This window comes from Drosophila takahashii, chromosome X (assembly GCF_030179915.1).
Source record: "Drosophila takahashii strain IR98-3 E-12201 chromosome X, DtakHiC1v2, whole genome shotgun sequence".
Lineage (NCBI taxonomy): Eukaryota > Metazoa > Arthropoda > Insecta > Diptera > Drosophilidae > Drosophila > Drosophila takahashii.
Window position 1 is genome coordinate 10552523 of NC_091683.1, and position 23683 is coordinate 10576205.

The following is a 23683-nucleotide window of genomic DNA, read 5'->3' on the forward strand; positions in this document are numbered from 1 at the left end:
ATTTTCATTAATAATACCCTAAAATAATAGTACTACCATATTTTTCAAATCCCTGCCAAGGGATAACCGATATGTTATCGATCAATAGCTTTTGGGCGGGAGCTTCAAAAAATCTGTATTAATTTCAAAAACCTTCGCTTATAAAACTAGAATGAATTTAGAGACACAAGTTTATTTTTTTGCGTTTTCTTGTTTATTAGTAAAAATCGAGAAAACCAACATCGAAATGAAGAAACATCCTTGATCATTGCTTCTTTTCCAGACTGAGAATTCGAGTTTTGGAATTTTCGACGCCTGCTTGATTTGATTTTCAGGTTTTATCGTCGATTTTGGGTTTATGTGTTTTGGAATTTTGCTTCTCTGTTAAGAGGCGTTTTTCTATTCATTTCTGACGTTTTCACTCGATTTTATGAATGGGTTTCAATCCAAACTTTTTTTTCTGATGTTATTTTGGTTTGGGTCTTCGTGTGATTACTAGTTATTAACTAGTTGGGCCTTTTACTTCTTTCGGCTAGAACGGATCTTCCTTTGGTAGGGTTTTGATGGGACAACCAGGACTTCCGCCGAATCTTCGGATGACTTGGGACTCGACCTCTTCATCGAGGAATCCGAATTGGAGGCGGCGATGGCCTCGGCGGCTGCCTTTTTGGCGGCCAAACGGCGCTGGGCAGCCGCCTCCCGCTCCTTGCGAACCAAAGCCAAACGGGCCAAGTCGGCCACCGTTTCCTTGCTCCTCAGACGATGATCAGATTGCTTCCTTTCGCGCAGCCTCCTTTGAGTTTGGTCCTTCGAAGGCTGATCCCTACTGGCGGTCATCGTAATCAGCAGATTCATGGGTTTCTGGCGCGGCAAGCGATTCGGATTGGAGATCTCGATGAGGTTGTGGACTCCAACGGAGGGTTCCTCCTCCTCCTCGGCGTCCTCCTCCTCCTCCTGCAAGTCAAAGGAAAGCTGACTCTTCACCTCGACCTCGTAGTCGTCATCGTCGTCCTGGCGAATCCACTCCAGCTCCATCTGCAAAATGTCCGAGGGGGTGAACTGGCGACAACGACCCTTGTGATTCACGTACTTTCCGCGCGGCATGATTCTTGATTATTGATCCTTTCGATTCTTCAGATTCAGATTGTTAAATGATTAAATCACCCTGGAATTCAAGGAATATAATGAATGAATTTCAATTGGAAAAACCGCAGGCAAGCGTACCTACAATATAAAATGTTTAAAAAAAAGTAGGGTAAAAAAATAGAGAAATAATTGGGATTTTGTCGGTTGTGTGCCTGGCAAAGTACAATTAATGTTTGACTGGAAAACGTTGCTTTGAAAAGTAACAGATTTTTGCACGGCCAACTATTTTAAAATATAAAATTTCTTCTATTTTTGTATTGTTTCAAAGGTTTTTAGTATTATTTTATTCTTTCTTTTAAATTCTTTTAAATTTCGTCTCTTTTTGTATTATATCCAAGTTATTTAGAAACTTAACTTTTAAATTATTTTACATTTTAAAGTAACTTTTACAATTTTTGTAGCTTTATTAGCTTATAAAAATTTCAAAATAATAATTTCAAATTTTATAATCTGAAATTTCCACTATTTTTGTATTATTTTTAAGTTATTTAGAACCTTAACTTTTAAGTTCTTATAAATTTAAGAGAAACCCATATCATTATTGTTTCATTATAATGAATAATAATTATAAATATAATAATAATAATTATTTGATTTTAAAAATTTTCAAAATCCCCAAAACCGATAACAACCAACGACGAATTAAGTATCGATAGCCAGTAGCGATTTTTAGAGTGACCTATTCGATAGGCTTCCCATCGATTAATCCATCTGCTTCTTCGCCGGGATTTTCCGGTATTTATATACCACCAAAAATACCGCATCCAATTTTAGGACCTTTTCGAACAAAAAAAGTGGGCAAAAGAGAGGAAAAACACAAAGAAAAGCATGAAATTGGTGGACGCCCGATGCGACTTCTGATGCGATCCTGATCCTGGCCAGAACCGCGTTCGAGCGGAGCACGCACACACAGTGACCCAGAGTCCCCATCACTCATCCATCAGCACAGAGATCCAGTTTCAGGCGGAGATCAGGCGGGCAGGAACGGGGAAAATGGTGAGGCAGCCAAACCAAACCCACTTTTTAGTTGCATTTTTATGATTAACCGGGAATTGGATTTCCCAGCACGCTGCATCCATGACGACGGTGGAGGGTCTGCTGCAGGAGTTCTACCAGCCGAGCACCTCGAATGCCAGGAAGCGGGAGATCGAGACGAATCTCCTGGCCTTCAAATCGCAGCCGGAGGCGTGGCAGCTGTGCCTCCGTGTGGCCACCGCCTCGGATATCACGGAGAATCAGTTCCTCTGGTTCTTCAGCACCTCCACGCTGGAGCACACGATAACCAGGCGATGGACGCAGTTGAGCCCCACGGACAAGACGCAGTTGCGCGAATCGCTCTGGAATTCGTATGCCCAACTGGGCGCCACTCCAAATGCGGCTAAAAGACATCGGGATACTTTGGCCCAGCTGATTGCGCTGCTCGGGAAGCGCGAGTTCCCCGAACAGGATCCCAACTACATGCAGCACTGCCTCGAGCTGACCAAGAGTCGCTTCCAGCTGGGCATCAACCTGCTGCGGATCACCTCCGAGGAGGTGGTGAGCAACCGGGGCGATCTGACCACCGAATGGAAGCAGTACTTCTACTCCTGGTGGGTAAATTCCACGGATTCTGGTTTTTCAAAGGGAATTCTTCGCCCGCATAAATGTAGTTTCTTGTTTTACATATTCCTTATCGGAGATCTTAACTTTTTGGGGTTCCTTTCACCCTTATCATTGTTCTTTTTGTCTTAAAATCTATTTCTATTTATGTTATTCGCTTGTTTTATCTTATCCTCAACAGTTCTTAAGAAATGTTTGCCCCTATTACTTATTTTCCTATCAGTATTTCCTATTAACCTTATTATAACCAGATGATAACTCTTACTTTACATGTAAATGTGCATTTTTATGCATTTCTTATCAGAAATTTGAGTTCTTATCCCTTACTTATTCCTTAAATCGACATAAAATAGCTTTTATTTTTAGTTTTTACCCCTAATTATAACCTTAACCGTATTCTAACCAAATGATAACTCTTACTTTTTATGTAAATGTGTATTATTATGCATTTCCTATCAGGAATTGAAATTCTTTTTGCTTATTTATTCCTTAAATCGAGTTATCTTAACTGTGCATCTATAAAAAATAGCTTTTATGTTTAGTTTTCACCCCTACTACTTATTTTCCTATCAGAAGTTATGTTTAATACAACCTTAACCTTATTATAACCAGATGATAACTGTTACTTTTTATGTAAATGTGCATTATTATGCATTTCTTATCAGAAATTGTATTATTCTTTGTTATCTTATCGTTTATTTTTAGTTTTTCTTATCTATTTCTAATCGATGGTTGTGTTATGGTTTCAAAAGACATATTAATTAATTAATTTAATAAGAAGCTTACCAAAAAATCTGCAGGAGCAATAACAAAACGTTAGACAATCACTTTTAATAAGAAATTCTTTTATGATGCAAATATTTGCTTTGAAAATGATTTCTTTATTACAAATATGATTGAAAAATCATAGTCTGCTGTGATTTGATATTAATTACCCTCATTTAAGTTCCTAATCCCAACCCTAATCTGTGTTACCATGTGCCGTGTGTGTTTCCGTAGCATCTCCATGTGTATTCCCGATGTCCTGGACCTGGTCACCAAGTATCTACTAATCGCTGTGTGCCACATCAATGGCAAAGACATCCAAACGACCATACCAAACACCCTCATGGACTTTAGTCTAACCTCAGCGCTGCCAAATGACAATCAACTAAGGTGGGTTTGCGTTAAATATATCTAGAAATATATCTATTAGGAAAATCAATTAATAATCTCAATTTATCTAACTGCAGTTCCTCTATTTTGGAGCTGCTCGGCTGTGTGCAGCACTTGGTCTCCTGGATACGCACTGAACTGATCTCGGAGTACTTCCTCATGAGCATACTGGACCTCTCCCAGTGGCGACCCGCCCACGAGCCCATCTCCCTGGCCGCGCTCTCTGTTTTAAATGAGCTCCTCTACCTTCAGAAGCCATTGCCCTTCGCTGGGACTTTAATGGGCGGCGTTAGTAGCCTTTTGGAGCAGCACAATAACAATCGGCGGCAGAGCGAGATGTATAGCGACAAGTTCCGGGAGCTCCTGCGCCTCTACACCACCAAATATGCCGGCAAGCTGATGCAGGAGCCGGAGCTGCTCGAGACCTTCCTCAATCTGCTCTACGGCTGCACCACAGAATGTGAGTCGAATGGTAAAAGTATTGAAAGAATGAGATTTCCCTATAATTAATATATTTATTATTATTAATATATTAATTTAAATACATTAATCATACATTTCAGTACATGGCGCCTTGGACTTCACCGAAAAGCTTGAGATATGGACGCCCATCATCAAGGGCATTGCCCAACAGCCCGCCAAAATTACGCGCTTCAACCATGTGCTCACCCAGCTGGTGGATGAGATCATGCGGCGCACTCAATTCGAGGCCAATAAACCCGAACTGGAGGTGCTGGACAACGAGCTCATGGAGGACGATGTGAGTGGTTTAGTAATTTGAGGCCTTGTTTGGAGTGTTTCGAGGTCTTGTGTGCATTGAGAATAGAGAAAGTTTCAGTAGTTGAGGGTTATATATAAATTTTTGGATTCGATTGATTAGATAGCAATTACAGCTTTCGTTTTTAATGCAAAAAGTCAATATTTTTGCAATTGCGAACATTCTAATATTATTATATTTCTTAAATACTTCATTTATCGTAAGACAATCGGGAAAAGCAAATAAAATAATATATATTATAGATATAATTTATATTATATTAATAATATTCCTAATTCCACAATCAAGTTAGATTCCAATTGAACAGGAAATAATTTCATTTTCACAATTTGAACGGCCAATTAGGAATTTGTAGTTCCAATTGTATTTCAAGATATAATTTCTAGTTAGAGTTTTGAACTTCGCATTATTACTTTCCATGATATATCAACCATATACATTTTACTATTATCTTAAGGGAATATTTAAAACATTAATATTGATTAAAGGTATTAATTCGAAGATTAAAAAGTACGTTTACTATCTTTTTTATATTCCGCGTAATTTTAAAAAGTAATCTAATTTTATTTTTGATATTTTTTTTATAATGAAAATTATTGAATAACTGTTGTTTCTAATTTGTATGATTAAAAGTCATAGAATAACTATTATTCCAGATAATTATGAATAAAAAATAATAGTTAAATTGTGATATTTATTTTAAAATTTACAACCATTACATTAAACATGAAAAAAATATTATTTTAATATTAAATATATTGCTTTTCCAATTCGCAGACCTCCGCCACCGAGTGGCAGCAGTTCCTGGACCAGTGCTTCGAGTCCCTGGCCCTGCTGGCCAACACCCGCGGCGCCCACATCGTCTTCGCACAGGTCTACAACCACTGGTCGCGGCCGCAGATGTATTTGCTGTCGCTGGAGCACGCCCTGGATCACGGGAGTGCGCGCAGCTACGAGGCGGCGCGCAAGCTGAAGGGCGCCAATGTGGGCGAGATTTTGCGAGACTTCGCCACCGTCTGCCAGGCGGTGGTGCGTCTGGCTCCGCTGATGGACACCTCGTCGGCGGCGCCCGGCGTGGCGGACGAGATGGAGTGCCAGCTGCAAATGCTGTCCGACAGTCTGCTGCAGACGCTGCAGCTCCTGGCCAGCAATCGTTTGGGTAGCGGCGGCAGTGAAATGGACAAGGCCACGTTTCAGACTGATTTGGATAACCTGTGAGTAAAGGAATATCTTCTTCATTTGATTGATTACTAGGATTTTGCATATTTTTATAAGATAGAGTTCGTTTCAATAAAAATATAGTTTAAAATTAATGGCATATTTTTTTTTATTTTTGCATATTTGCATAAAATGCATATGCATAAAATATGAAAAATATATGCAAAATTATTTTTTTTAATATTTTGCATATTTCCAATATGCATTCGAATTTATTACATTTAAAAAAATATGACACCTACCTAGAAATGTTGATCAAAATCGTACCAAAAATGGAAAAATATGAAAATCCGAGGTCTATTGATTACTTATATATTTAATCATAATATTTCCTAGATACGCTCAAGTTCTGCTGGCCATCAGGAGCATCTTTCCGCTAACGAAAGCCATGAGCGGCGAGGAGCTGCTGCACAGACTCTTTGCCATTTTGGGCAGCATCTTTGCCTGCAATGGCTCTTTATCGGCAGCCTCGCCAATTGTACAGCAAGCGGCCAGCGAGCTGCTGCTCTTCATCTCGACTGTGATACGGCCCAAGTGCCTCTTGGATATACCGCAAATCCAGAGCCTCCTGCAGGCGGGCTCACGCCTGGGCGCCCAGCTGCCGCGCCAGGTGTGCATCAATGTGCACATCAGTCTGGTCAGCTACATGGTGCTGCCGTGGAAGTGCGTGCCCGAGCAGCAGCAGGACTATCCGCGCCGTCTCTGGATGCTGCGCGAATATGTCCAGGGGCTGGCGCAGAACTTTCTCGATCTGGATTTGGGCCAGGCCAACGAGAGCAAGGTGGCGGCCACGACGCTCAGTCTGTTGGGCACTTTCACGGCCCTCATCGAGTATTTCAAGGCCACCGGAGGCAATGCCAAGGATATGCTGGCGAGCACATTTAAGGTGAATTATCTTCTGAAATTAACACTCATGTTAAAAACATGAAACATATTAATTTACAGTGTGAGCAAAATTGTTGACATGTGTGTCAAATACAAAAGTTTAAAAATGTGGAAAATAATTGTTAACACACACAGCTCACTTGTGTTTTTTACTCTATTTGTTATTAACACGACTGTGTTTTTAACACAAATGAAAATTACATTTCACTGACGTTAACGAAACAGAGGGAATATTAAAAACCAATATGTTATGAACTCTTATACTCTGGAAAACCGTGCATTTTTTAATGTCAAAAACTCATTGTACTAAAAACACGCTGTGTAAAAAACATGTCGTGTAAATAACACAAATGACATGTGTGTGTTATTTATGTTTCTAACAAATGTAGGATACAATTTTTTACAAACAAGTCAATAACTTTTTTTTAACTTAACACTTTGACATTAAAAATATTAATAACACGAGTTTATAACAGTGTGCGTTATTTTCCGAACCCTGAAATGTACAGAATATCCAATCTTATGTTTTGTTGATAATTTTGCAGCCCATTTTGACCAAGGCCCTGATGATCTTCAACAGCTTCGGGCTGAGCAGCATTGCCATGGCCATAACGGTGGCCGAATTTAGTCTCAGTATGCTGCGCACATTGCCCACCCATTTGGGCGCCCAGTTCATCAAGGAGATGATCACTTTGTTCATCAGTGTCAGCAGCAGGTGGGTTGCCTGTCTCTTTCTTTTTCGTGTGATGATCACTTTACTTTACTTTACCGATTCCACAGGGAACAACTAACGCTGAGTCGACTGGCTGTGATGGAAAAGATACTGCAGATGTTCAAGCTGATTGTCGAGCAGCCGGGCAGCGCCTCTTTGGGCCTGCTGCCCTCCATTTTGGACTTTAGCACTCAGCAGATTTTGCCGCTGTTGCAGCAGCAAAATGCAGCCACCGATAACAGCGAGATTACCAGTCTGCTGTACGCTTTGTTTGATAGGTGAGAGGGGTTTTCTATTATTTATTATTATATTTTATTAAAATCCTTATCCAATTTCAGTGTGCTCACCTGCAAGTGGCAGTTCTTCTACAAGAATCAGCTCTCCAATGGGCATAGTGGCTCCGGTGGCAACTTCAACTGCAGCGACAATTTGCATCCGGCCCATTTCATGGCCATCCTAAATGCCTACGGTCAGATGTTGGTCAGCGGCACGGATCCCAGCAATGTGCGCAGCGTTCTCTTCTCCATGCAGAATGTAAACGAACGGAGTCGGCTGTATCAGCGTGCTTTGTTCAAGGAGCAGCTGCTGGCCTCCTTTCAGCGAGCGCTGCTGAATTTGCTGCTGAGCGGAGAGGGCTCGCTGCACTTCGATATGATTGCCCAGGCCCTGTATGCGATGGGCCAGGTGGACCGACGCCAGTTGCTCGAGAGCTTTGCCCACGCCTCGTTGCCGGTGGCGCAGACGGCGCTGGAGGAGATCTGCCAGACAAGTGTGAGTGATTAACTGAATACTAAAAAGGTTAGCAGCACTTGCAAATTATAATTAAATTAATTAAAAATATTGCAAGTGGTGTTAATCCATTGATAGACTTTTGAGATTTTATGGTATCACTTTTCTCTGGCCAGGACATTCCAACGTTTACGCAGAAACTCACGCAGCTCATGCAGGACGCCCACTGTGTGCATCTCAATGAGACGGCGTAGGCCCTACTACCCAGTACTTCCACTGCCCCCCATTCATCCTCCTCCTCTTTTTAGTTTGTTCATTTAGAGTGCTTGCTTGTAAATAGAATACTTAATCGTTTTATGTTTTGTTTAACTTTTTAATTTACTTTGCCGTCGCTTCGTCTTGTATGCCATATGTTTTCCGTCACTGTTTGTGTCATCTTGCTCAGTTTTTGATTCCCCTGTGTAACCCACCCACTGTATCCCCACCAGATTGCGTTTGGTTCCTTCTTTGCGCGAGGTTGTGTTTCCAATTAGGAGATCGAACAGCATTCATCCCGATTGATAAAAGACATTAATTGTTAATATTAAAAAAAAAACGAAAAACAAAAATTCTTTAGCTTAAATGCATACTTATCTTTAATTTTATGTATACCACGTAACATACATACGATTACTCTGCTTTCTGTGCTGTCACCGCAAATCGATAAAAGTCATACCTATATTCTTAGTAGCATATATACATATTATATACATAAATTAATTAGCATATATCAATATGTAAATCAGTTACGTCATAAGCAAGTAAAAAGTATCAAGTAAAACAAAAAAAAAATCAAAAAAAAACCGGGAAGGAGACGAAAACCCAGCCACACATTCATGTAATTTATTCTGCGAAAACGAAACAACACACTACACACAAATCCGAGTCGTTTTAACACTTCGTTTTAATGATTTGATTTCTAATCGCTTAAGTCCCTTCAATCAAAAATTCAATAAAACTATTTTTACCATTTTAATGTGGCAGTTTTCTTGTTTTTGGATTTTTCGGTATTACATGGTAATACATAATTAAGTGGAGAAAGTAGAGGTTCTTAAAATAATGTTTATTAATAAAAAGTAATTGATATATAATAAATATATGTATGTAATATATTTTTAGCCTTTCAGAAGGCATCATAATTTCAGTCAACAGTTTTCAAGGCAGTGAGGGAGACATTTCCCACCTGATAAATTATGTATGTGTATATTCTGGACCATTATCAATGGCCGAGTCGTTACAAAATAGCCATGTCCGTTTGTCCGTTCGTCTGTCCGTTGATCTGTCCGTTCGTCTGTCCAATTCTACGCAATATAATTCCCTCTGTTTTAAAGCTCTCGGGATTAAACTTTCCCGAAAATCTTATTTATATTATAACAACAAAATGATTGGAAAAATAACAAAAAATACAAATAAGTAAAAGTGGGTTATTAAAACTTGGTTTTTTGACGAAATGTTGTACTTTTTTCAATTGAATTTGACCAATAGGTATTTCTAACTAAAAATATGTAGGTTAGATGCATAGAATGAAAGAATAAAAACATATAAGCCAATGTTTGGTTACCACGCTTTGAACACGCGCACAAATAATCCAATTGCAAATAAAAATAAATAGTAATGAGGATCACTCGAAATAACAATCGGGCTGCCAGGATGGTGATGAATGAGCGGGAGGATGCGAAGGACGAGGATCATAAAAGCGACAGCTTCCTTCCTTTTGTCTGTGGTTTACATATTTTATTGTTTACCCCTACTCGCTTTTCCCTTTTTCATTATTTTTTTTTGCATACTTGTGCTCAGGTGTCGAGGACAAAAGCGCCGAAATTGAATTTAATGAAAAGCGAAAGCAAAACAGAGGAACAGCCAGGATCACCCACTTCCGTTTGCCAGCAGGTAAATGCTGCGGCATACAGGTAGTCGAACTTCCACTGGCTGGTTTGCATACTCCTTGCCATCCTGCGCACTTCCGCAGGAAGCGGGTTGCTTTGCAGGGACATTCACTTTCCCTTCAATAGTGTCTAGTATTTTAGCAAAATTAACTATAAAAAAATATATAAACCTGATTGAAGTATACTTGTGATAATATACAGATTATAATATTCAAACTGAATCTTAATTGATATCACTTTTTTAGGTGATTTAAAGAAATTCCATTTGCCTATTTAATATTTGCATAAATATATAATTTATAAAAAAACATTGATGTCATATTCCATAGGGAATTATATTTCAATTTATTCAATGTTTTGGGTTTTTATAACTACTTAAAATATTTTAATGATACCAAATTCAAAATATTTGTATTCGTTTTATAATCCCAACATATTGATGAAACCAAATTCAAAATATGGAATAATATTTGAAAATATTAATTTTAATCAATATTTTGGGTTTTTACAACTAATTGAAATATTTTATTTATAGCAACTTCGAAATATTTGAATTCCTTTTAAGAACCCAAAATATTGAATGAAATAATTGATTATACCAAATTCAAAATATTTAAATAATTAATATAAATGTAAGATTAAAAAAAACATTGATTCTTGATTTTGCTGGTAAGAAACTCATTTTATAGATTTAATAGATTTAAAACCCAAAAGGGAATAATATTTGAAGATATATATTAAATGTAATATAATTATTTAAATTTGAGTTATTTTAATGACTGATGAATGATTAAATAGATTAATAAATCAAATAGATTAAAAAAATAAATAATAGATTTAAAACCCAAAGGGAATTATGCAATGGAAAGTTTTTAAAATATATTAATATATTTTGAAATTGGTTAATCACAATATTTAATTGATTTGAATGATTAATATAAATATAAGATTTATAAAAAGATGTAATAGATTTAAGACCCAAAGGGAATAATACTTGAAAAGTTGTTTCTTCAATGTTTGGATTTTTAAATTTGATAAACTCCAAATATTTGATTGATTTGAAATATTCTTTATGGTATTAATGATATTTATCTGCTAGGAAATGTTTTAAAAGAACTTGAAGTCACTTGGAAACGGTTTTTCACTTCAAATGAAAGGTGAATAATTAAAATACTGCGGTTAACGTAATATCACTGGATAATTTGAAACTACGGACTGTGCTATCGGTGCTAACACTCATGACCGACTAAATGGAACCAATGCGCCCTTACCGCCGCAATGACGCAGTGCAGCCGTGGGTTCCAAAGGTTCCTCAAAAAGTTCCTCCAACGAGTACGTGACTGGGATTTGGTTTGCTAATTAGTGGACACTCTGAAAGTCGGAATGGGAATGGGAATCGGAATATGCTTGACTCTAGCCCTAGACCCTCGCTGGAGGAAGCGTATAAAACGCTGGACTTGGACATTGCTGATCCACAGTTGAGCGCTGGCGGCTGGAATAGCAACAGTGCCATCTTGAGAAGATCGAGAAGAGGAAGAAGAGGAAACAGGAGCAACCAACATGGCAGTGGAAACGGTGCAGGAGACGCTGCAACAGGCGGCGGGAGGAAGCAGTTCGGTCCTGGGATTCAGCCCCATGCTGACCACCCTGGTGGGCACCCTGGTGGCCATGGCTTTGTACGAGTACTGGCGAAGGAATAGCCGGGAATACCGGATGGTGGCCAATATACCATCGCCGCCGGAGCTGCCCATTTTGGGCCAGGCTCATGTGGCCGCCGGTCTGAGCAATGCCGAGATCCTCGCCGTTGGCTTGGGTTACCTGAACAAATACGGAGAAACGATGAAGGCCTGGCTGGGCAATGTCCTGCTGGTCTTCCTCACCAATCCCCAGGACATCGAGCTGATCCTCAGCGGTCATCAGCATCTGACCAAAGCCGAGGAGTATCGCTACTTTAAGCCATGGTTCGGCGATGGTCTGCTGATCAGCAATGGACACCATTGGCGTCATCATCGCAAGATGATTGCACCCACCTTCCATCAGAGCATCCTGAAGAGCTTTGTGCCGACTTTCGTGGATCACTCGAAATCTGTGGTGGCTCGCATGGGTTTGGAGGCGGGCAAATCCTTTGATGTCCACGACTACATGTCCCAGACCACCGTCGACATTCTGCTGTCCACCGCCATGGGTGTGAAGAAGCTGCCCGAGGGCAACAAGAGTTTCGAGTACGCCCAGGCCGTCGTCGATATGTGCGACATTATCCACAAGAGGCAGGTTAAGCTGCTCTACCGTCTGGATTCCATCTACAAGTTCACCAAGCTGCGCGAGAAGGGCGACCGAATGATGAACATTATTCTGGGCATGACCAGCAAGGTGGTGAAGGATCGCAAGGAGAATTTCCAGGAGGAGGCGCGTGCCATTGTGGAGGAGATCTCCACCCCGGTTTCCAGTGCGCCGGCTACCAAGAAGGAGGGTCTACGTGATGACCTCGATGACATCGATGAGAACGATGTGGGTGCCAAGCGGCGATTGGCTCTCTTGGATGCCATGGTTGAGATGGCCAAAAACCCCGACATCGAGTGGAACGAGAAGGATATCATGGATGAGGTGAACACGATCATGTTCGAGGGTCACGACACCACCTCGGCGGGTTCGAGCTTTGCCCTCTGCATGATGGGCATCCACAAGGACATCCAGGCCAAGGTATTTGCCGAACAGAAGGCCATCTTCGGGGACAATATGCTGAGGGATTGCACCTTTGCCGATACCATGGAGATGAAGTATCTGGAGCGTGTGATTCTGGAGACTCTGAGGTTGTATCCTCCAGTACCGCTGATCGCCAGGCGGCTGGACTATGACCTGAAGTTGGCCAGCGGTCCGTATACGGTGCCCAAGGGCACTACGGTCATTGTGCTGCAGTATTGCGTGCACCGACGTCCCGATATCTATCCCAATCCCACCAAGTTCGATCCGGATAACTTCCTGCCCGAGAGGATGGCCAACAGGCACTACTACTCCTTTATTCCGTTTAGCGCGGGACCGAGGAGCTGTGTGGGTCGCAAGTATGCGATGCTCAAGCTGAAGGTTCTGCTCTCGACCATCGTGAGGAACTACATTGTCCATTCCACCGATACGGAGGCGGACTTCAAGCTGCAGGCCGACATCATCCTGAAGCTGGAGAACGGCTTCAATGTCTCGCTGGAGAAGCGTCAGTATGCCAAGGTGGCCTAAGGATATTGAACTCCCGATGATGAATCCCGATAATGACGATCCCGATCCCGAACCCATATCGTAGATGAAGAACCCCAACACACACAAGCCAGCCAGAGAGTCAACCAATCGAATATTCTTTCCTTCTTTTTTCTATACTAATTAATACTTTTTTGTTTGTTGGTCTTTAGCGGGTGGTACCCCTATATCATGTATACGTATATATATATAACCAACCTTCAACTTTTCTTACTACTGCTACTCCCAACTATCTAACCACTATCTGTACTTTTTTTTCCTAGCCATGTAGTGTGATTTTTTTTTCCTCTATTCTAGTATTTATTAAGTCAAATGGTTTGAATGAAACCCAAAAAATATGAAAAATACATAGACGACAAGGCAAGTAGCCAATGGAGCTGCATAAAAAATGTAATTGCAAATGAAGGTGTTTTCTTTTTTGGGCGGGCAAGTGGGCTTAGAATAATAGTATCTTGATATAATAATGTCTTTGGAAATCGGGGCATTCATATCTCTTTATCCTAGCCTCGTTTAAAGAAAATTCCGTATAATTTGAGAATTTTATTTATTATAAGGGGTAGGGGTTTTAGTCTTAAGATTATATTAAACTTAAAATTACGAACCCATATAATTATGATATGATGATAGCCTTGTTAAAAACATTTTAAAGTTCTATATCATTTTTTACAGTAGGGTCTTTAATTTTAAGATTATATTAAATTGAAAATTACTAACACATATAATCATGAGATGATAATAGCCTCATTAAAAATAGAAACAAGTTTTATATCATTGAAGAATTTTAATCTTGTATAATATTTTGTGTTGATAAGGTATAATATACTTAGTAAGGATAGGTTTTTTACAGCAGAGTCTTAAATCTTAAGATTATATTAAATTTAAAATTACAAACCCATATTAAGAATTTTAATTTAAATAATATATTGTGTTTATGAGGGTTAATATAGTAAGGTAAGGCTTTTAACAGTAGTTCCTTCAATTTTATTATGATTTCCCATATATAATTTCTCTCTGTGCAGGTTATAAAATATATAAGCGATCTGAATGACCATCGAAGAACTTGTTGGACCTTTGCCATCATCGAGTTAATGCGCTAATGCGAGGCAATCGGCAGTTTGCAAACCGCTGGCAATGTCAAAATATTGATGCAGGGCCACTGTCCTTGGCGAGGTATTTCATTTTCATTTTTTGTATCTCGAAGCTCGAAGCTACCTACCTGTTCGTATTTGTTAGCATTATGCTGATCTTAAGTCGACACCTCATTCGGCGGGGCGATTTGTAATGCGATTAATCGGATGCAGATTGCGATGCTGACAAATGCAAATGCTATTGTGTCGAAATCGATGGCAGTTTATCGCGGGTTTCGGGTTTCGGTTTCGGCAAAAACCAGGAGGAGTACCTGAAATTCTCACTCCTTCGTTTTTTTTGATTAGCTGAATTCCGCCTTGGGAGTCGGCTTTCACTTTTGGTCTTTTTCAGCAATTTTCCGTTCGATTTTCGTTCGATTAACAAGCATTGGATTACGAAACGGAACGAAACTGAACGGAAATCCTTTCGGTTTCTTCCGCATTTCCTGATTAATGAACCCTTCTTCAGCATCTCTTTGGTAGACCTAAAAAAAAGGACATGCAGCAGGTCCCCGAAGAACTGAATACCGAAATCCAAGCGATACGCATCGATTCTGTTTGGTCATTGTCCTTTTTTGCGCTAGGCAAATAGCGGCATTACCTGTGGATCTGTCGATCGGTAATCCAATCCAATGTTTTTCGGCCTCCGGATGTTTGTGCACATTCGTTTCGTTTTTTATGGCGGAATTGTAGGCAGCGAAAGCAGCATCCTTTTTCGGGAACTTTGCTATATGTCCTTCATGCGTGACACTCGAGGACTCGACCTTTGATGACCGCCGAACTTCCTAATGGCATCCCACGTGGTGACCATAAAATTGAGGTTTTTATACTATACCCTTTTTGGGCGATTGGTCTGGGTTGATCCCATTCTTTTTGGCATGCGCTTGGGAGGAAGTAGTTAATAAATTTAGCATAATGTTTGTTCTGAAGGTTTTTATTTTGGGTTTGACCAGGTGGTTCAAAATAGGTATTACATATTTCTTTTACCATTTATATATTTGGAAAATATTGAATATATATTTATTTAGAATATATAGAATATTTATTTTTATTTTACTAAATTATTATATTATTTTACTATTCAGAAAATCTGAAAGATTTGTTTTCTTTTCGAACTTTTTTGTATAAAATTAGAGCTGGTTTTTATTGTTTTTTTCTTTCATTTCTGTAAGGAATAGCTTCGAATGGGTGAATAGAAAAAGTATTACATATTTTTTACCATTTATATATTTAAAAAATGTTGAATATATAGAACATTTATTAGTATTTTACTGTTTTATTATATACTTTTACTATTTAGAAAATCTTAAAGATTTGCTTTCTTTTCCAAATTTTTTTTATAATTTTATACAGTTTCTTTTTATTGTATTTCCGTATTTCTGGAAGAAATAGCTTAGAATGGGAGTATTTTTGGGATGGAATTGCATTGATTGAGCTGTTTCCGGGTTGTCTTCGTGTGGCCTCATTGTGAGTGCTTCTCGAAAAGGACCCCACAGATAGTAGAAGAGATCTCCTTTGGGTCCCTGAATTTCTCCTTCAAGTTGCATACAAATAGCTTCAGAGGAACACAGAACAGAGAACAGAATGAGTCGTACAAAGAGCTCGGGGAATCGTAGAACAAGGACATCTCAATCAATGCAAAACCATCGGCAAAAACGCTTCCTGGAGTGCGCTGCCCATTGAATTTGGCCAACAGAATGTGTCAAAATTGTGTGTTGTCATACAATCATACAATCGAGATAGATTGTGATGACTCAATGCCAGGAGTACTCTACTCTACTCTCCATCCTGGAGTGAAGTAATCCCTGTGGCCACCCTGGGTGCATTAGTCAAAACATGGGAATATATATATAGTATAAAGGAATTTAGAATAGTACCCTATAGTAAGAAGAACACGTGGATTCGGTGACATCCTGAAAATGTCCTGGAAACACAAGAAACATGTGCAGCCAGGCCGGGGGAGCAGTTTCAATTAATGCTTCTAAAACTGGAATCCAAAAGGACGACGGCCACATGTGTTGTCCTTATGACTTTCGGGTTTGGGGCTACACTACACAAATAATTGGAGTATGTTTTTGATCAATTTTGGTATATTTTCTCGTCTGAATTTTAAATTTAATTTGAGATTTAAACCTTAAAAACGCATGGGAATTCACAAAGTATATAAAATATATATATTCTAGTTAGTAGAAAATATTGGGACATTTTTTGCTTGCAAAGTAACGATACTTTTCTAAAAAAAAAACATTTAAGCTAAAATCTTTGTCGTAAAATTATGCTTTTTAAAATTTTAGCCAGTATAACAAATATTTGCTAACTTGTTACTTTTAGTTTGATACTTTATTCAGGGTCTTATTTTCTCAATTATTTGTACAAGAAAAATTCCCTAAATATTTTTTCAAGTGCATTCCTTAGTTAGGATCAGTAGGACAATATGGAACCGGGACGCGAGTCATGAATGAAATTAACTCGGTTCCGTCAGCCGCAGCCATACGCAAGATCATCTCTGTTTGAAGTGGTTTAAGAAAATGGGAAATGGAAAAAATATTTTAAGTGGGCGGGGGGCTTAGGTGAACCACAGGCGGTTCCAGAAAGTGTTAACCTGCTTCTTCTTGTCCAGCGTTATCCTCTTGACCTGGTTTCCCAGTCGCTGGATTAACCGCTTAAGGTTCTTAGCCACAAAGCGCACACTTAAGTGCCTCATTGTGGCCTGAAGTGCGTCCACTCGAAGATGGATGGGAGAATAGAATAGCTGAAAAAGTATGGAAAATAAGTAGCTGCTTAAGTTTAAGTAGCTCGGCTTAGGCTATGTGGTTAATTTCGTAGTATAATTGCCAGAGGAGCATATCTATTGGGTTGAGAAATCACAGCTGAATGAAATCCTTGAATGAAACTAGATCACAAAGGATCAGCGTGGTTCAGCCGATCAGGCACTCAGCAAAAGTGGTCAAATCCTTTAAGCACCAAACTAAAGTAAACTGAATGAATATCTGGAAATGAATGGTTCATTCACAGCGCTTCCACTTTCCACTCAATCAGTCATCTAATCTTGCAGGAATATCTCTCAAAAACTCTCAATAACTCCCAACTGTCTTATTTATTTATTCAAGACTATACTCTCCAAGAAACTTTGTTTTTTAATCATTTTATTAATATTCCTTAGAGTTTACCCTACTATTTATTTATTCAAGACTCTAATCTCTAAGAAACCAAGAATATATCGCATAAACTTTATTCTTAATTACTATTTAAATATTATTATAAATACCATTATATGATTTTTTTAAAAAAAGATTTATTCATTCAAGACCAATATCTCCAAGAAAACTTGTGTCATCTGTCGCAATTACAATCGTTTTACCCCCAACCCGGCAGCTCGTGTTCGATCGGGTCAGAGATCAGCACCTGGCTGCCTGGATAATGGTAATGCAATACGCCAAGAAATTGGAGGATCGAAAAATCGGGGAACGTGAACCCAATCAAGTCAATGCCATGCGCATGCGCACACGCTAAAGTGTAGTGAAAAACATACGGTACTCCGGAGTAATAACTCATTATTACACGCAATGATTTATGAATATTCAATGGTGACATGTGGGGGCGTGACCCCAAAAATGGCATAACGACGGGGAAAATCAAAGCTATGAAACCGAAACCACCGATCGAAGGACATATACATGAATCCCTTTGAGATTTCATCTGTCCCCTAAGCCTTTTGCATTCACCAAATAGTACAAAACCAAACGCAAACCCAACTAACGGCAAAGAGTTCCGAATTAAAACGGGAAAAATGCGAAATACGATCCAGAATCGAAGGTGTACGGTAAAAAAGGGCGTGTCGCATTACCAATATTTAATAATTATAACGGTGCGTGAAAAAGATTTTCACTGCTAACGGTGAACGGCGGGCACCCACCACAATCACAGAAAAAAAAAGAAAGGCAGGGAAATACCTTAGCACCTGGACTGGGAAACTGGAAACTGCTCGAAAAAAAAGGGGGTTGTAGGCGAGATCTCAGGAGATCTTGGGATCAGGCCAACAAATACACAGAAAAATAAAGTAATCCATAAATATGAAGATGTTATTGAAAATAAAAATAATATAAAAATCAAATCGAATTTTTCTACAATTAAAGCAGAAAAAGTCTTTAATCTATTTATTATATTATATTAATCTAGAATATCAGATCTTTAAAATAAGATCCTTTAATTTGGCTTGTATTTTTTACCTCAGTGTATTACTCAGATTCGTTTGGGTTCTTTAATTTTTCGGGCTCTGCAGATGCACTTCGTCTTCCCCTTCTTCGACCGATCCTTTGGCACAGGCCATATTTTCTTAATGGCCAAACGATTTTCAATTGATTTTCCCTCATTGTTCGACTGTCTTGGATAATTTTGCATCATCTATATCCTTTGGATTGGCGCGTTTTCTCTGTTTATTCTACAGTTTTTGTCCCGTTTTCGGGCAGATGTCCCGAGAGAAAGGGACGGTGAGACAGTTGCGAGGACACGTAGGCACAAGACAATGAGGTCCTGCATACAATTAGCCAGGAGTTGGGTGAGGGGAGACGGGAGAGTCTAGCGCCAAGTCAGCGTGAGGGTGAGAAAATATCCTGTAAATAATGCGGAGAGCAGTCAAGATTTTGCTACTTTAAATGCCAAAAGTATGTGCCTATATATTTTGCCCATGTGCAGTTTCTTGGAGATTATAAATATTTTTAAAAAAGTGAATGAATGGAAACAATAGAGTCTATAAAGGAATATACATATGTATGATTTTCCAGCCTAACAAAAATAGTATTTTGGTCATAAAAACTGAAATAATGATCCAAATAAGGATTGTCATACCTCGTTGAACTCGTTATAAAATTCCATACCGATCTGCATTTAAACCTGGAAATTTTTAATTTTTTCAAATTTTTGCCAAAAATTATGATGTAACCCCTTCTCAAAAAAGTGAAAATTGGGTCCAAAATTTATTTTTTTTAAATCAAACGAAAAGTCTACTGATATTAATTTGTTGGTTGTTAGCTGCTCAAAACCGTACGCCTTTTTAATTTGGGGCAATTTTTTCCCAAGTTACAGCAAAAAATCAATGAAGAAAAATTTGAAATTTGGAAATATCTATGTACAAACTTTTTATTTCTGTAGATTTAAATAAAAATCCCTATAGAATTTTTTAAAACATTCCCTAGTTTTATGATATTTAATCATTTATGCAAATCCCAAACACAACTCAAACTCCTTTAGATGAACTAATCGATCAAAGATTCAATCTCAAGATCAAAAAATTCGACATCGGGACTTTTAAGACCCCGTTTTTTAGGGGCAATCTGTTTGCTCTTGCGGTTGCCCGGTTAAATCCCTAATTAATATGCACTAAGGGCTTTTCCCGCCCTATTTCCCAGCCACCCTAGTCTTTTTGGTGCATTTTTTAATTACTTGTGTCATTATGGATCGGGGCACATGTTTTCGAACCGAACCGTTACAAACGAATCCCGAACACTTGCAGCATAATTCTCAAATTCCCAGTTCTCATTTCGGAATTCCCACGTTGCAGGGTTACGGCATTCGGATATTTTTCATTTGCCCACTGTCATTTATCAGGACATGAGGCTCATTAGCATATCGGGGCACTGGAGCGCAGTGCCTTGCAGGATCTGCTACCCTCTATGGCACACTAAAAAAAAAACCTGAATATTAGAAGACATAGATTCTATTTTTTTCTAAAATATAGATGGTTAATTTTTAGAAAATAAAAAACATATTTTCAAAAATAGCCTTTTAATTGTATTTTTTGATTCTTAATTTTGAGCAAATATATTTTTCAAGTGCACATATGCAAATATGTTTCGTATATCCTTGGTTCGCTCTCTACTGTCTATCTATTCATCAGGCTGCGAGTCCTTTTGCACGCTTGGACGCTTATGAAAATGAACATGATATTCCGATTCCATTACACTTCTCTTTTCTTTTTTGATCCGATGAATGTGCATGTTTGCTAGCCATTAACCATTATTTTTGAAACTCAATATGATATGCAAAAAACCGTTAGGCATCGGGATCAAGGCCATGGGAACTATGTTCGAACTCATGTGGATTAATTTTTCGTTTTCCAAGCTGGAAAAAAATGCAAAATAAAAATCACAACAAATAATTTGATTTTTCACAAATTTTCATATATATTTTATATTCAGAGGCATACATAGAAAATCGCTTATCAACTCAACATTCGTACAATTAAATCTATGAAAAAAAATTGGTTTCTTAAGGTGAGCAAGGTTAAAAAATACAGTAAAGTGGTTAAAAGACTTTATAAACTACGACTGGCTCAACATTTAGCTCTTTATCAGGTTAACTATTTTGGTGGTTGGGTCTTCGAAGGTTTTTCTTTCGATTTGGTTTATATCACTAGATGACTTTCATATTCCCTTTTTGTTCTTAGACTCATTATTTCCATTATTTAAAAATTGCTATTTACACAATGACTCAGTCAAGGCTTTGTTACAAAAAAAAAAGAAGAAAAACTTTAGATATACTATCGCTCTAGGGAAAGGAAATCACTTTTAAAGGTTTTTGATAGTTAGGCACCTTTTTTAAGGTGTTTCCATGACCTCTAGAGATTTTCGATAGATTTTTAGATCAGTGATCGCCTAAGAGCTTGAAAAATATCGAACGTTTGCTATTTATTAATATTTAATTTGGATATTATCGAATCGATATTGTCAAAATATCGAAAACATCGATAATTTTCAAGCTCTAGTTTGTTTTTTTTTCGGCTACATGGACAGATTGGTGGAGGTGCCATCGGATTTGGGTGTGTGTGCCTCCCACCAATCGATGGCATCGATCATGCTCTCATCGGAGAGGCAACCGCCTGCTGTGTTGTTGCTGTTGTTGTTGGGCTGCTCCTGCTGCAGGATATCGCTGAATTCCTTCTTGAAGCCGGGCAATACGACATTGTCGTAGAAACTAACGGGTTCCTGGTCGTAGAAAGCGGGCAAAATGGGCGAGGATCCCAGGATCTGAACCTGCTGCTGCTGCTGCTGTTGCTGCGGGGAAGTCAATGTGTTGCTGGTGTTGCTGTTAATGTTGCTGCTGCCACTGACGTATTCCTGTTTGATCAGTTGCTGTTGCAGCTGGGCGGCACACGCCTGCAAGAGCAGCTCGTTCGTGGCGGCGACAGGTGAAACTGGCGAGGAGCAGGCACTTCTTGCCACCTTTTGTGGCACGGGCGAAGACGAAGCAGCTGTCGGTTGCTGTTGCTGCTGCTCCTGACTCAAATCGCCTAGCAATTCGGCCGTTAGCAGCTGATAGGTATTCGTGCCCGGTATCCTGATGTACTGCATCCCATTCAGGCTGGTCAAACTGGGCAGGAGATCGCTGGGGTTACTTTGAATGGGTGGCAGAGTCTCCACTGGCAGAGTTGCAGGCTGCTCCTCCATCTCGTAGTTGCTCAGCGAGTCATCGAAATGCTCGTCGAGACCATCGAATTCGTCCTTGATGAACATGAAGCTATCTTCGCCCGAACCGGAACTATTTCCCTGACCGCTGAGCGGTGGAAAATCGAAGCCGAGCAGCTTCTCCAAACTCCTGATATACTCGACGGCCATGCGAAGGGTCTCCACCTTGGATAGCTTCTTGCTGGCACCCCTGCCCGCTCCTTGCGCCTCGAAGGCCTCGGAAACCTCCTCGGGAATCTTCTCGCGCAGCAGGGCAAAACCATTGTTCACCTGCTTCACGCGATTCCTTTCCCGCGCATTTCGACGAGCCACCGCCTGGGGCAAAGGTAAACCCTTTCTTCCGGGGGTTCCCAGATCACTTTGATTTTGGCTTGGGATTTTACTGGGTTGATTGGGGGTAGTAGCTACCTTGGGTGTCTTCTCCACCGGCAGCTTCTTCTCCTTCTTGCTTCTCTTGGCGGGCACTGAAGATTTGGCACTGGAATTCTGCAATTGATTCTGCTTCTGCGATTCTCCCAGCGGTCTCTTCCTTTGACTGGGTATCGGTGTGGTACTGGTCGTATTCGCCACGGCACTTTGAACCGCTCCCAGCATCCCGAAATCGCGTATCTTGCGGATAATCGTATTCTGATTGGCTATATGCTGTTGCAGCGCATTCGCGCCACTTTCGCTGAGAACATTGTGCACGGTGATCTTGCCAAAGGGTTTTAGCGTGGCCTTTGGGGTGGCATTCTCCTTGGGATTCTCCTTGGGCGGTGGCGATGGGCTGAAGCTCAAGGCAGCCATGGTTATCTGAGGTTTTTCTTGCTGTTTTTAGTGGGTGGTTGTCCTTAGAGCACGTTGTTTCCCGAGCGAATGTTTAAAGGTGACTGATGTAATGTGGTTTCTGGTCTTTTTCAGTGGACAGCTGCTTTTGGCTTCTGCGTTCTGTGTGTCGCGTGCCCCGAAACTCCGAACTCGAACTAAAACGAAAAACTCAACGGAAGTGACTTCGTTGACTGACTGACACACACACACACGAGGTCCTGCGTATCCCTTATGTAAAGGGCCCTGACTTTTCATCCCCTAGCAATACTGGGGTGTCCTTCCTTCCCTCACTCACTCACACACACCTTTATCATAATATCATATATATCATATAGGGAAAACTAACATCTGATCGACTCGAGCCAAAAACTCCACCTGGTTTAAGGGTGGATTTCGCCCCGATCCAAAGCGATCCCAACCGATCCGATCTCTCTCTCCTTATTTATCGGGCATACACAAAACAGCGTGTTTATATACCGCCCCTCTCGAAAAATACTATATGCATATATAATAATAACCATATAAGGTATATTACCTGGGGAGCTTTGGCAGCCCTGGTAGCGAAGGTAAGTGTACCTGAGAATCTACAGGGCAGTCGGCACCTTGGATTCCCACACACAAAATCTTGTAGGTTGTCTAATTAAAAAAAAAAGTTCTCGAATAGTTTAATTTTCATATTTTATATTATGAGAATTTTTCGGAGTCGACCTTTGTATCAATTTAATCGTAGATCGCTATTTTAAATTATTTTTGAATTTCGGTTTTCATTTTTAGATTTATATGCCAATCCGTTTTCTTAGTCAGTTGATTTCCCATTAAAAATAGCTATTTCTTATAGCTGTTTAAATATTTTATCTTTTCTTTTGCCGATAGCTTGAGAAGTTAAAGACCACTAGAAATTATTCCCAGTAAAT

At 39.6% G+C, this 23683-nt stretch overlaps 4 protein-coding genes across 6 annotated transcripts; 2 read left to right on the forward strand and 2 right to left on the reverse strand.

Moving 5' to 3' along the window:
* Positions 1-170: 170 nt before the first annotated feature.
* On the reverse strand, positions 171-3613 carry LOC108056245 (28 kDa heat- and acid-stable phosphoprotein-like). 3 transcript variants are annotated; one of them, XM_017139963.3, is made up of 2 exons: positions 3511-3613; positions 171-1144 (listed from the first exon to the last, which is right to left on the reverse strand). In XM_017139963.3, the coding sequence occupies exon 2, from the start codon at positions 1081-1083 to the stop codon at positions 499-501; it is 585 nt and encodes a 194-aa protein (XP_016995452.2). In that variant the 5' UTR covers positions 1084-1144; positions 3511-3613; the 3' UTR covers positions 171-498. The 3 variants fall into 3 exon arrangements, with proteins under 3 accessions (XP_016995452.2, XP_016995450.2, XP_016995451.2); XM_017139961.3 differs by lacking the exon at positions 3511-3613 and adding an exon at positions 1204-1329; XM_017139962.3 differs by lacking the exon at positions 3511-3613 and adding an exon at positions 1208-1316.
* On the forward strand, positions 1894-9216 carry ebo (ellipsoid body open). Its single transcript, XM_070219196.1, has 11 exons — positions 1894-2121; positions 2191-2714; positions 3724-3879; positions 3957-4339; positions 4443-4639; positions 5435-5871; positions 6212-6761; positions 7306-7475; positions 7541-7750; positions 7811-8243; positions 8378-9216. Exons 1-11 carry the CDS (start codon positions 2119-2121, stop codon positions 8453-8455), a joined length of 3141 nt encoding a protein of 1046 aa, XP_070075297.1. The 5' UTR covers positions 1894-2118; the 3' UTR covers positions 8456-9216.
* A 2374-nt stretch (positions 9217-11590) lies between these two features.
* Positions 11591-13773, forward strand: Cyp4g1 (Cytochrome P450 4g1). The gene has a single exon (XM_017139959.3). The coding sequence runs from the start codon at positions 11687-11689 to the stop codon at positions 13352-13354; it is 1668 nt and encodes a 555-aa protein (XP_016995448.1). The 5' UTR covers positions 11591-11686; the 3' UTR covers positions 13355-13773.
* Positions 13774-21232: 7459 nt separating this feature from the next.
* On the reverse strand, positions 21233-22953 carry ase (asense). The gene has a single exon (XM_017139933.2). It carries the CDS (start codon positions 22746-22748, stop codon positions 21279-21281), a length of 1470 nt encoding a protein of 489 aa, XP_016995422.2. The 5' UTR covers positions 22749-22953; the 3' UTR covers positions 21233-21278.
* Between the last annotated feature and the right edge of the window lie 730 nt (positions 22954-23683).

What these genes read in the sequence shown, in the direction of transcription:
- LOC108056245 (XM_017139963.3), bottom strand. Translation starts at nt 1,083, where the DNA reads ATGCCGCGCGGAAAGTACGTGAATCACAAGGGTCGTTGTCGCCAGTTC.
- Cyp4g1 (XM_017139959.3), top strand. Translation starts at nt 11,687, where the DNA reads ATGGCAGTGGAAACGGTGCAGGAGACGCTGCAACAGGCGGCGGGAGGA.
- ebo (XM_070219196.1), top strand. An exon ending in CAGACTGATTTGGATAACCT is followed by an intron (nt 5,872 to 6,211) that starts GTGAGTAAAGGA and finishes AATATTTCCTAG; the next exon opens with ATACGCTCAAGTTCTGCTGG. An exon ending in AGGAGATCTGCCAGACAAGT is followed by an intron (nt 8,244 to 8,377) that starts GTGAGTGATTAA and finishes TTCTCTGGCCAG; the next exon opens with GACATTCCAACGTTTACGCA.
- ase (XM_017139933.2), bottom strand. Translation starts at nt 22,748, where the DNA reads ATGGCTGCCTTGAGCTTCAGCCCATCGCCACCGCCCAAGGAGAATCCC.